Source organism: Leucoraja erinacea, chromosome 14 (genome assembly GCF_028641065.1).
Source record: "Leucoraja erinacea ecotype New England chromosome 14, Leri_hhj_1, whole genome shotgun sequence".
Lineage (NCBI taxonomy): Eukaryota > Metazoa > Chordata > Chondrichthyes > Rajiformes > Rajidae > Leucoraja > Leucoraja erinaceus.
In genome coordinates, this window is record NC_073390.1 from 19,236,000 (window position 1) to 19,249,956 (window position 13,957).

Here is a 13,957-nt window from a genome sequence, read left to right on the forward strand (position 1 = left end):
AAGAGAGGGGGGAGAAGGAGTGGAGCCAACCTTTAAGAAGCTAGACAACTTTTAATAAGCCAGAGATACCCAGTTGTGAAGTTCGGCGGACATTTAACATTACCGGTCGATTTTCCTTGGTTCCGAAAACTCCTGCTACATTATTTTCCCCCCAATGAACCAATGAAAATGACCGGTCAGCAAAGGCGATTAACTAAAACTACCTTGGCTACCCATAACTACATGGCGACCCCACTACTACTGCACTACGACTACAGGATTATCGATTATCTCCATGGCGACCAATTTCAACATTGAAAATTTTGCGGCGACCATACTGAGGCCGTGACTAGTTCCCAGAATGCGGGAACTCCTCGCGACCATGAAGGAGACTCACCAGAGACAACCAGCGAACATGTGGCGAGCACAGAGTCTCCTGCACTCGCTTAAAAAGTCGTCTAAGTGGGACAGGCCCATTAACAAGAGGCATTCTTGAGATTGCAACTATCGCATTATTGCAGGACTGCCCATGCATGGTATCCATGTCCGCATTTTTGATTGCGGCCGGCTTGGGTGTCTGATTGGGTGCATATCTCTGTGTGTGTCTTTTGATGTGGGGAGGGGGAATTATGAGCTGAAAACCAGGTGATTATACAAGACCTACTCACGTTGTTTTCTACTCTGCTGTAGGGGACTCTGAATCGAGCAGTTCCTCAGGGAGTAAGGAGAAACGAACAATCAGCCTCTTCTGCTTCTTTTCATTGCCGCACAAGGGCTACCTGTATTCGGTGGGCAATATGGTGCAGGAGCTCTCTGCCTACAGTTACCCAGAGAAGGCCAAACAAGCGGTGCTGAGTTCCCAGCTCTTACACGTCATTACCAGGTATGACAACCTACCGCAGAGTATTCTGGCACCGCAGCCCAAGGGCATAGAGTCTAGACACTGCACTCTGTACACAGTGTCGTAAGTAGAACTTGCATTTATATTAGCACCTCGAGTGCAGTTCTGTGGAGGTTTTGGAGCGGTTTAACAAAATGGTTAAGAAGGAACTGTAGATGCTGGAAAATCAAAGGTAGACAATGCTGGAGAAACTCAGCAGGTGAGGCAGCATCCACAGAGCGAAGGGAATAGACAATGTTTTGGGTCGAAACCCTTCTTCAGACTGAAGAAGGGTTTCGACCCGAAACGTTGCCTATTTCCTTTGCTCCATAGATGCTGCGTCACCCGCTGAGTTTCTGGATTAGAGGGTTCCAGCTACAGGGATTGTTTTTTTCTGGAATGCCGGAGGTTGAGGGGAGACTTGATAGAAGTGTATACATTTATAAGAGGCATAGATAGAGTAGACAGGCAGAACCTTTTTCCCAGGGTGGAAATGTCCAAGGGCATAGCTATAAGATAAGGACAGTTTTATGGAGATGTGCGGAGCAAGTTCTTCTTTACACAGAGCGGTGGGGACCTGGAAAGCATTTCTAGGGGTGGTGGTGAAGGCAGATACGATAGTGGTGTTTAAGAGGCTTTTAGTCAGACATATGGATGTGCAGGGAATAGAGGGAAGTGGATCATGTACAGGCAGAGTAGATCAGTTTAGACCAAGCGCAAGCTCGGCGATTGTTTCACTGAACACCTCCGCTGAGTCTGCCTAAACCTACCTGATCTCCCGGTTGCTCAGCACTTTAACTCCCCCTCCCAATCTGACCTTTCTGTCCTGGGCCTCCTCCATTGTCAGAGTGAGGCCCAACACAAACACCTCATATTTTGCTTGGGTAGCTTACACCCCAGCGGTTTGAACATTGACTTCTCTAACTTCAAGTAGCCCTTGCTTTCCCTCTCTCTCCATCCCCTCCCCTTCCCAGTTCTCCCACCGTTCTTACTGTCTCTGACTACATTCTATCTCTGTCCTACCCACTCCCCTGACATCGGTCTAAAGAAGGGTCTCAACCCGAAACGTCACCCATTCCTTCTCTCCAAAGATGCTGCCTGTCCCGCTGAGTTACTCCAGCATTTTGTGTCTAGCCGGGCATCAAGTTCAGCACAAACATTGTGGGCTGAAGGGCCCATTCCTGCGTTGTACTGTTCTATGATCTCTCCCTTTTAGAATCCCAATATGTTCTGTTGACAATAAAGCACTTTTAAAATAATAAAGCACAGAAACAGGCCCTTCAGCACACATTATCTGTGCCGAACCTGCTGCCATGCTAAACTAATCTCCTCTGCCTGCATGTGAGCCATGTCGCCCCATTCCTTACAAATCCATAAAAGCTTCTAAAATCATTATTGTATCTGCCTCCACCACCAAACCTGGCAGAACATTCCAGGCACCCACCGCTATGTGTAAAACACAAACTTGCCCCGCAAATCTCCATTAAACGTTCCTGCTCTGACCTTACAGTTATGCCCTCTAGTCATTCACATTTCCACCCTGGGAAAAAAAAACATTCTGACTGTCTCCCAGGGCTATGCCTCTCACAATTTTATAAACTTCTATCAGGTCTCCCCTCAGACTCCAAAGTTCTGGAGAAAAAATATAGTCACTTTTCTCCAGAGAAGCTGCCTGACCCGCTGAGTTACTCCAGCATTTTGTGTCTATCCTCTGGCAGATCGTCCACAGACCCACCACTCTCTGTGTGAAAATGTCCTCTGTGTGAAATTTCCATATGTGCTCTCTCAGACGTGTGCTGGCCACATGGTCTTGATTCTTTTGCACTGCTCTGCAACACATGTATTATCATCTAAGCCTCTGAGGACAGCAATTTGCACTGACACAAGCAACATAGCTTCATCCTATCACAACCAGAGAGCAGTGCTGCACTACTTTCAACCTCAGTGGTGACCCTTGGACTATCCTTGATCGGTCTTTGCTGGCTTTACCTTGCACTAAACGTTATTCCCTCATCATGTATCTATACACTGTAAATCGCTCGATTGTAATCACGTTTTGTCTCTCTGCTGACTGGCAACAAAAGGCAACAAAAGCTTTTCACTGTACCTCGGTATACGTGACAATAAAGTAAACTAGACTGACTGAATTGATTATAGTTTAATTTATATGTAAAGTCAATTGTGTTGCCCTTGGTGAAAGTGTAGCTATGTAGTACTTCTTTACAGCAAGCTGCCGTTAAAACAAGCCTTTAAAAACACACTTAAGAACACGGTCCTTCAGTTCCACCGCATTTTAATATGAATCAGCTGATCACTTTGATATTATTCAGCTGATCAATCATCTGACATGAATGATTAAGTGCCCAGGATTGGAATCAACTGCTTACTCGATGTAGATGAATGGAGCTCTATGTAATGCCTACATTCACTATGGAACAATGCTTTGATTCAAATAGACAACGCATGAAGTAGGAGCCGACTTAGTTACGTGGCCTTTCGAGTCAGCTCTGCCATTACCTACTTTAACGCCTTAGTTCCAGATCTTTCATTCTCTAATTTGAGAAGGCATCCACAATCCTCCAGACATTAAACGTTCCCAATCAAAGAAATATGTCATGTCATGAAAATATAGCATGGAACAGGCCCTTCAGCCCAACGTGTCCATGCCAGCCATTGATTGTATATGTGTTCTCTAGCTTGACTGGCCGTCCTCCTCCCATCCGGATCTCCCAGTCATGGTAACAACATTTGAGGAGGAGGACAAACAATCTGTCATGACAGTGAAAATCATTCAAGTGGGTATGGCCCATTACAGATTACCAAGACCAGTTGGATGTTTGGATGTGGACACAAGGAATTGCAGAAGCTGGTTTTCAGAATAAAAAATAAACAAAGTGCTGGAGTCAACTAGCGGGTCAGGCAGCATCTCCGGAGAACATGGGTAGGTGGCATTTCAGGTCAAGAACCTTCTTCAGACTCGTTGGTGTAAAGACCAGTTGGCGTGAAGAGAAAGTAGCATCTCCTGGGTTTTAAGAGTTTTACAATTTAACAGAACTTTAATGCACGGGGAAGTAAAAGGTAATGAATTAATCTGTTATACAAACTGTTCTGCATAGCAAAGTATTCTAGTTTCTCTGTTTCCCGTCATGTCTTACTTTGCCAAAACGATTCTCAGAGGATCATAGATGCGATACATTGGTAGAGACGTGGATGACTAGCCATAATGAACAAACATCTCATGTAACTCCTGCAGCTGAACTTGTTGATAAGGGAAAATATGATTTAGTAGCTTCACTTTACTTTTAGTTTATTTTAGAAATACAATTCAGAAACGGGCCCTTCGGCCCACCGAGTCCGCGATGACCACCGATCATGCCATACACTAGCACTATCCTACACACTTGGGGCCATTTACAATTTACAGAAGCCAACTAATCTACAAACCTGTACATATGTGGGTGGAAACAGCGGCACCCGGAGAAAACCCACATGGTCACAGGGAGAACGTGCAAACTCTGTACAGACTGCAGCAGTAGTCAGGGTTGAACCCAGGTCTCAGGTGCTGTAAAGTAGCAACTCTAGCACTGCGTCACTATGACGCCCGTTGTCCACTATTCCACTGTCTCATTGGAATCATGTTCACCGATCAGTCTTTGCAGGTTGGTTGCTGTTTGTAATACATGTTTCCTTATTCTGTGACAGGAATCACTTGCTGTGCTACAGTGTCAGGTGCAGTGCTGTAGCTGCTCGAGATGTCGATCCAGAGATTGACACTAACAACAAGGTATTGCCTCTGTCTATAATTGTACAACTGTTACCTTTTCATTTTGCATAGTGGCCGATAAACGCAAAATGAACTAAACGTTACCACAGTGTAACTTGCTGATTCAGGTTCCAGGAAAATTCAAAAACCTCCAAATGAAGAGAGCCCTATCCTAGTGAAAATGGCAATAAGATTTTCTGAGATCCAGTTTAGTTTAGAGATACAGCGTGGAAACAGGCTCTTCCGACCACCAAGGCCACGCTGACCAACGGCCACCCATACATTAGCTCTATGTTATCACAGTCTCTCATCCTACACACTAGGGGCAATTTGCAGAAACCAATTAACCTACAAATCTGCAGTAAGGGAAGATCCCAGATCACATGTAGAAAACTCCCACATGGTCCCAGGGAGAACATACAAACTCCGTACAGACAGCACCCACAGTCAGGATCGAACTTGGATCTTTGGCACAGTAAGGCAGCAACTCTACCACTGTGCCACTGTGCTACCCCTCGTGTGAAGTTGGGGAGGAATTTCATCTTGGAGGATAGCAAATCTTTGGATCTCGCTATCCCAGCGAATGTACGTTTGTACAGATGGAACCATAACGTGTTTTCAAAGCTGTTGTACAGTACTATGGAAAATCGAGAGCTGTGGCCATTGGACTGGATAGTGCAATGATAGGCAATGATTGGGTCAGCCAAGGTCTTGAGAATGTCAAATCTTATAGACAATAGACAATAGGTGCAGGAGTAGGCCATTCGGCCCTTCAAGCCAGCACGGCCATTCAATGTGATCATGGCTGATCATCCCCAATCAGCACTCCATTACTGCCTTCTCCCCATATCTCCTGACTCCGCTATTTTAAGAGCCCTATCTAGCTCTCTCATGAAAGCATCTTGCCTGATAGGCCCTTTGACTTACTGCTATTTCTAGCAGAATGATAACCAAACGCTCAATATTTTACGTGGGAGTGTCAGCCATTGATGTCAATCTTGGGAATTCAAGCAAATGTTTTTGTTTCCTTGTCTGGACTATAAAAGGTTGAGAGGAACAGTTCAACTTGCTTTTACCAATAGAACATCCATCAAAATACTTTCCTGATGTAGGAGGTGGGCCTTGGTGCTGGTTAGCAATGTATACTTCCATGATGATTGTCTTGTCTTTCCTTAGGAAGGTCTCATATACTTTTCCTCTTGTTCTTTTCCGTGGTTAGGCTTGTCCACCATTCTTCCTGCCTGTGTCTGCCCTGCGTATGCAACTCTTCATCGGGCTGAGAGCTGTATGTCATTCCAGGAACCACTTGATATTGCTGGCCAAGGCCGAGGTCAATGCTCCAGACAGGCAGACTGAATCCAAAAAAGGATTGTAAGTAAAAGTGTTTTGGCCTAATTTAGTTGTTTAGAGACACGATGCGGAACAGGACCATCGGCCCATCGAATCTGCACCGACCAGCGATCCCTGTACACTAGTACTATCCTACACACTAGGGGCAATTTATAATTTTACCAAAGCCAATTAACCTACAAACCTGTACGTCTGTGGAGTGTGGGAGAAAACCCAGGTGGTCACGGGGAGAACGTATAACTCCACCCAGACAATACCTGTAATCAGGATCGAACCCAGGTCTCTGGCGCTGTAAGGCAGCAACTCTACAGCTGCGCCACTGTGTTGCTCCTATTATCCATCTGGCCTGGGTGTAGCAGCATTCCCTGGAGCTTCCATTCCAAATTAGAGGAACTCCAGCATTTTGTGTGTATCATCGGTGTAAACCAGATCTATGGTTTGGCTGATGATCGGATGCATGATTGGATCCATCTGGATTTTTATTACCTCCCTTGCAACAATGAATGTTTAAGGATAACTTCAAAACAGAGATGTAATGCTGAAGCTTTAAACGGCAACAACCAGTCTGTATTTGGAATATCATGAGCAGTTTTGGGCCCCTATCTGAGGAAGGATGTGCGGGCCTTGGAGAGGGTCGAGAGGAGGTTTACGAGAATGATTCCCGGGGATGACTGGGTTAACATATGATGAGTGTTTGAAGGCACTGAGCCAGTACTTGCTGGAGTTTGGATGGATGAGAGGACACCTCATTGAAACATACCAAATAGTGAAAGGCCTGGATAGAATGAATGGAGATATGATGTTTCCATTTGTGGGACAGTCTATCCAACTTCTCCCAAGGCACAGAATAAAAGGACATACTTTTAGAAAGGAAATGAGGAGGAATTTCTTCAAATGGAGGGTGGTGAATCTGTGGAATTCATTGCCACAGACAGCTGTGGAGGCCATGTTATTGTTTTTTTTAGGTGGAGATTGACAGATACTTGATTGGTAAGGGTGTCAAGGGTTATGGGGAGATGGCAGGAGAATGGGGTTGAGAGGGAAAGATAGATCAGCCATGATTGAATGGCGGAGTAGACTCAATGGGCCGAATGTCCTACTTCTGCTCCTATGACATGAAATTACCGCAGTTGAGTCCATGTCATTATCAGGCACAAATTCCTAGACACCAAAAATTGATGTATGTAAAATGTTGCAGATATCGCTGGATTGTAATGGTCCTGTTGTCCCTCCATGTACTGCAGGTACACACACCGTGCCTTAACATTTAACTATTTTTGAGCCATCATTTATTTGTAAAATGGCAATTTGAACATAATGCAATACACACACTGAGGGCATGATGATGGACAGTACTTAAATTACAAGCAAAGTCATTACTATAGGACTAGATATTTTGTTAACAAGACTCATAATCCAGAGATACAGGTGCACAACCTTTTATCCGGTGTTCCGGAAACCGAAAAACTCCGAAAACCGGCCATTTTTTCCAGGATGTCGTCTGCACACCAAAGCTCGCGTTTGGCGCCAAACTTGACCCGAAACGACCCACGGTCAACCCAGGTCTGTACTACTGGAGCGGCTGCCTCCTCCCCGGAGACCGGGGAGACACTTAAACATCTGTAAATCATTGCTTAAATGTTAGTCAGTTAGTTTGGAGGACTTTTATGTGAAGGGGGGGTTGAAGGGGTAAACTTTAATTCTTAGTCCCCTACCTGGTCGGAGAGGCGGGGAGCGGTCAATGCCTTACCGGGTCGCCGTGCAGTAAGCTCCGCCGCGCTGTGGTCACCAACTCCCAGCTGGGGCTGCGGGCGGCGCCGGTTGTAGCTCCGACCCCGGCAACTCTACCCCTGGCTGCGAGGCTCCGCAAATGTTGGGAGTCGGCGGCGTCGCAGCGCTGGGATACCAGCGGGAAGCGGGCAATGCCTTACCGGGTCGCTGTGCGGTAAGCTCCAGGGCGCTGAGGCCGCCTTCTCCCAACGTTCGCGGAGCTGGGGGCTGCGGGCGGCGCTGGATTTGGAGCGCCTCGCAGCCAGGGGTCGAGTTGCCGGGGTCGGAGCTACAACCGGCGCCGCCCGCGGCCGGACGGAGCCCCCAGCTCCGCGATGTTGGGAGTCGCCGACCAGGTAGGGGACTAAGAATTAAAGTTTACCCCTTCACCCACCCACCCCACCACCACCACCACCACCACCACCACCACATAAAATCCCTCCAAACTAACTGACTAACATTTATGTAATGATTTACAATGATTCCCCAGTCTCCGGGGAGGAGGCAGTCGCTCCAGACTTTTCAAGCCACCTAATCTACGCTAAAAATCTTCCATTCGGAAATCCGAAAATGTTCGAAATCCGACAAGTGTCTGGTCCCAAGGCTTTCGGATAAAAGGTTGTGCACCTGTACAAGGAACTGAAGGTGCAGGTTTAAAAAAATACACAAGTGCTGGAGTAACCCAGTGAGTCATGCAGCATCTCTGGAGAATATGGATGGGTGACATTTCGGGTCGGGATGCTTCTTCAGACTGATTGTGGTGGGGGAGGTGGGGAAGCTGGAAGAGAGATGGGGGCAAGACAAAGCCTGGTGAGTGATAGGTGGATACAGGTGAGAGGGGGTGGTTGATAGGCAAATGGTTGGATAAAGGCCAGAGATGGAAAGACAAAAGGTGTCAGGAAAGGATAGAAGAGATGTGAATTATAAAGCCGGAGGAAGGGATATAGTGTCAGAGGCATAAAGCATGGCAACAGGCCCTTCGGGCCAACGTGGCCACGCCAACCAAGCTGCCCCATCTCCGCTTGTCCCACCTGCCTGCATTTGGCCCATATCTCTCTAAACATTTCCTATCGATGTATCTTTCCAAATACGTGGGAGGGTAGGGGGAAGGAGAGAAATGTATGTAAGCCAGAGTCCTGGATTAGTGATCTTGAGATCTGAGTTCCAATCCCACCATGATAATTGTGAATTTAAATCTAGTTAATCTGATGAAGCCACTGAACCATCATTTTTATAAATTCCATCTGGTTCAAGAATACCCTTTGAGCAACACAGTGGTGCAGCGGTCGAGTTGCTGCCTTACAGCGCCAGAGACCCAAATTCGATCCTGACTACGTGTGATGTGGGTACGGAGTTTGTACTTTTCCCCCGTGACCGCGTGGGTTTTCTCCAGGTTTCTGGGTTAATTGGCTTATGTAAAACAAATTGTAAATTGTCCCTGCTGTGTAGGATAGTGCTAGTGTACGAGTTGATCGCTGGTCAGCGTGGCCTAGGGGCCTGAAGGGCCTATTCCCACGCTGTGTCTCTAAAGTCTAACGCATCAACATAGAAACATAGAAAATAGGTGCAGGATTAGGCCATTCGGCCCTTCAAGCCTGCGCCGCCATTCAATATGATCATGGCTGATCATCCAACTCAGTATCCTGTACCTGCCTTTTCTCCATACCCCCTGATCCCTTTAGCCACAAGGACCACATCTAACTCCCTCTTAAATATAGCCAATGAACTGGCCTCAACTACTTTCTGTGGCAGAGTTCCAGAGATTCACCACTCTCTGTGTGAAAAATGTTTTTCTCATCTCGGTCCTGAAAAATGTCCCCCTTATCCTTAAACTGTGACCCCTTGTTCTGGACTTCCCCAACATCGGGAACAATCTTCCTGCATCTAGCCTGTCCAACCCCATAAGAATTTTGTAAGTTTCTATAAGATCCCCCCTCAATCTTCTAAATTCAGGCGTGTACAAGCCGAGTCTACCCAGTCTGTCTTCATATGAAAGTCCTGACATCCCAGGAATCAGTCTGGTGAGCCTTATCTGTACACCCTCTATGGCAAGAATGTCTTTCCTCAGATTAGGAGACCAAAACTGTACGCAATACTCCAGGTGTGGTCTCACCACGATCCTGTACAACTGCAGTAGAACCTCCCTGCTCCTATACTCAAATCCTTTTACCATGAATGCTAAGTTGGAGCTGAACGTAATTTTATTATTTTTGCAGACCTCAAAGGTCAAGAACTGTTAATAACGCACCTCCAGCTACCGCAAATTCCGGGTGGAATCTATACTGCCTGCAAGTGATTCCAACAGTTCACCTGTGCAGGGAGATGGTGAGTAGCTGACTTTTCCAGCTGGTATTGAGCTACTAAGTGGGCTCTATTCTGACCTTTTCGATTTGAACCCCGCTGTAGGTGGAGTACAGCCTGAAGTACAAGACCTGCAGTCCGCAGAGTTACGCCCACTTGCTGAGTGAGGCCCACCTCATCCTAAAGGCTGCTATTCTGGATCCTGACCTGGGCCAAAGCGACAGCAAGGAATTACTATCAGCATTCAGGGAGAACTGCCTGCAACTGGGCGACTGCTTCAGTCAGTATGTGTGCTCTCAGTTCTATGGAATATCCTCATTTACCATGAGATGAGTCCTGGTCACTTTGTTGTACGGGGAGATGTCAAGCTGGAAAGGGTGCGGAGAAGATTTACGAAGATGTTGCCAGGACTTGAGGGCCTGAGTGGTAGGGAGCAGTTCTCCCCCCTGACTTTTCCTGTGGACAGGGTGCAAAGGTCACCTTGACCCTCGCCACAGGAGGTCACAACAACTCCCTCACTGGGCTCGATATGTTGTCAAGTTGCAATGGGTGCAGTTTAGATTTAGCATGATGTTTCCAGGACACGAGGGCCTAAGCTCCAGGGAGAGGTAGGGCAGGCTAGGACTCCTTGGAGCACAGGAGGATGTGGGGTGATCTTATACAGGTGTACAAAATCATGAGATCAGGTAAATTCACAGAGTCTTTTGCCTAAAGTAGGGGAACCAAGAACCAGAAGATATAGCTTAAGGTGAGGGGGGAAAGATTAAATAGACAATAAGATTGAGGGGTAACCTTTTTTACACAAAGGAGGGTAGGTATGTGAAACAAGCTGCTGGAAGAGGTAGATGAGGCAGGTACTATCATAATGTTTACAAGGCATTTGGGCAGGTAGATGGATAGGATAGGTTTATAGGGATATAGGCCAAACGCTGGCAGGTGGGACTAGTGCAGATGGGGCATGTTGGTTCTCACAGGTTCTCATCTTATGACCGCTCTTACTTAAGACTGTGCTACTTGAATCTTAAACATGCACATATTCTTTGACAAAGCCTCATCTATATTCCATTAACTAGTTAGCACTATGTTAAGGAGGTGAACTTGCAAAGATGTTACCAGGACTAGAGGGCCTGAGCTCCAGGGAGAGGTTGGGCAGGCTAGAACTATTTCTTGGAATGCAGGTGATTTTATAGAGGTGTATAAAATCATATGGGGAATAGGTAGGGTGAATGCACAGAGTCTTTTACCCAGGGTAGGTGAATCAATAACCAGAGGACAAAGGTTTAAGGTAAGAGGGGAAACATTTAATAGGAACCCATGGGGCAACTTTATCAATAAGATGGTGAAGGTTACATGGAATGAGCTGCTAGAGGAGGTAGTGGAGCCAAGTACTTAACAGACACTTAGACAGGTACATGGAAAGGAAAGGATTGAGGGAAAATAGGGGTCTCGACCCGAAACGTCACCCATTCATTCTCTCCAGAGACGCTGTTTGTCCCATTGAGTTACTTCAGTATTTTGTGTATATCTGAGGTTTAGAGGGACATGGGCCAAATGTGGGCAAATGGGAACAAGCTTAGATGGGGCATCTTGGTTGGCATGCACAGTAGTGTTGGACGGCTTGTTTCCATGTTGTGTGACTCTATGATTCTCTTTGACTACAAGTTTATAATCTGAATGCTGTTTTAACTGACATGTGGGCATATTTTGCTACTAGGTTTGAGGTGGACGATTTTCACTTAACTCTCCCGTACTATAAGATGTCAGGCAAATCACTCAGTGACCTCATCAGCCGAATACCTTTATGGGAAAATGAACCTCAGAAATTTGGAAAAGGATTTATGTACTTCTTAAAGCATTTAGTCTATGAAGAAATTGAAGATCCACTTAGTGCAGTAAGTAGTTTTGGTTTCAGCCTTTCGTGCAATCTGACGTAATTCAGAATATTCTATGTGGCAGTGCCTAAAGTTGCCCAGATGCCATGGTCTCAGCTGGTCCAGGATGTGTCTGCCCATCAATCTGCCATGTAAATGGAACAATTCAGGCGGTGAGCGTTGTAGATTGCCAAATCTACCTAAACATATCAGACAATGCCATTTTACCCATCCAGTGAGATAGGCACTTGTTTGGTTTAGTTTTGAGATACAATGCAGTAACAGGTCCATCGGCCCACCGAGCCCGCGCCAACCAGCATTCCCGCACACTAACACTATCCTACGCTATCGAGACAATTTTTACAACTTTTACTGAAGCCAAATTAACCTACAAACCTGTACATCTTTGGTGTGTGGGAGGAAACAAGAGCACCCAGATAAAACCCACGCAGTCACAGGGAGAACGTATAAACTCCTTACAGACAGCACCCGCGGTCAGATCAAATCTGGGTCTCTGGCGCTGTGCCACTGTGCCGTCCCAAAACTTGTGAGCTCCTTCATGTGCCGATACCCTCAACTCCGGCAACTTCAATCCTTAACCCTCCCCATAACTCTCCGCCACTTTTCAACTTTTAGACATTTATTTGGACTTTTAGAAGTATATTTATCTGCGATTTGGGTAATATACTGGACTCGCTGGATGTCCCTATCCAGCTATCTAGCAAGTTAAACAATTAATCCAATAAAGACCCGTAGACACGAGATGTCGTTGATTCTTTACTGTATTCAACTGTAAAACTAACATACAAGCAGAAAGAGAAACCGCATATTTAGTAACGTTATACACTTGGTATAGAAACATAAACTATGATGCCACCACTAAATACAATGCTGTTATGTAAGAAACCAACCAGGGCACATGAAACATTCTTAACTGTTAATAATAGCAATGCTGCACAATAACGTATAAAGCTGCTGTTACACAAACATGATTACTCACAGACAATGCATCTAACAAGCTGGTGCGGTAGGATGGCAGAAATTACACACTAGAATTACAGTGTGCACCATGCGGTACTGTCCCTGAGCTGGGCTTCCTGGCTTATGACAACTTCCTGCCTAACTGGAAAGGTAACCCAAAGCTGTAGGAACCTGAACATCCAGCAGGTGGCATTAATATCTGCAAACAGAAAGTGGTCCAGCACACTCCCCACCTGGGGTCTCCCAGACCCCATGCAAATCTCCCATTTAACCCCCAGAGTCCTCGGGAGACAGGAGGAGAACCACTTCGGTGATTGGGCGGACCTAGAGCTTCTGGGACGGACCGTGCCCCGGGGTCAGCTGGGATGTCGTGCGTGGGAACGAACCTCCACTGATGAGATGGCGAAAACTGATGGATGCGTTGGATACGGCTGTGGACGCATGTGTAAATCGCCACGATCGATTACAGATGTACCCCAGTACTACTTTGCCGTCCGTGTGGTAGGGGATGTCGTCCATCTCCTTCGCAATCGTCTCTGCGATTTTGACAGCCAAGACCGCTGCGCACGATTCTAGTCTTGGAATAGTGAGCTCTGGCTGGGTTGCTAGCTTTGCTTTGCCAAAGATGAAGCCCACCTCCGTTATTCCGTCTTCGGTGATGACGATCGGATACGCAACTGCTTATCTTGGCTTGCCTGATGCGTCCGAGAACAGATAGAGCTCCTGTTGTAGCATGCTCAACTTTGAGAATGTGGTGTAGGGCCGTGGAATCTGTCGCATCTGTAGACCCTGGAACACGTCCCTCCACTTGGGTAGGTCTATGTGCTCCACCAATACCTACATCGCCAACAACTACCCATCCCAGATCCAGCTTCTGGGCGTACGGGGCATTGTTGGGACCGTTAATTAGTTTCCTCACTTTATGCACCTGCAGAATATCTCTTCCTAATAGGAGCAGTATTTTGGCGTTTGGGTCCAGTGGAGGAATCGCGTTGGCAATGCATCTGAGATGGCTGTGGTGAAGCGCAACGTTGGGAGTGGGGATCTCGGCACGGTTGTTAG

General features: G+C 46.6%; 1 protein-coding gene across 1 annotated transcript in view; it reads left to right on the plus strand.

The window, feature by feature from the left end:
* Positions 1–13,957, plus strand: part of hps3 (HPS3 biogenesis of lysosomal organelles complex 2 subunit 1) — a 46,525-nt gene that overhangs the window by 14,978 nt on the left and 17,590 nt on the right. The window contains 6 exon segments of the mRNA XM_055645706.1: positions 670–862; positions 4,562–4,643; positions 5,842–5,993; positions 9,959–10,067; positions 10,149–10,327; positions 11,758–11,935. Coding sequence (XP_055501681.1) covers positions 670–862; positions 4,562–4,643; positions 5,842–5,993; positions 9,959–10,067; positions 10,149–10,327; positions 11,758–11,935 — 893 coding nt within the window.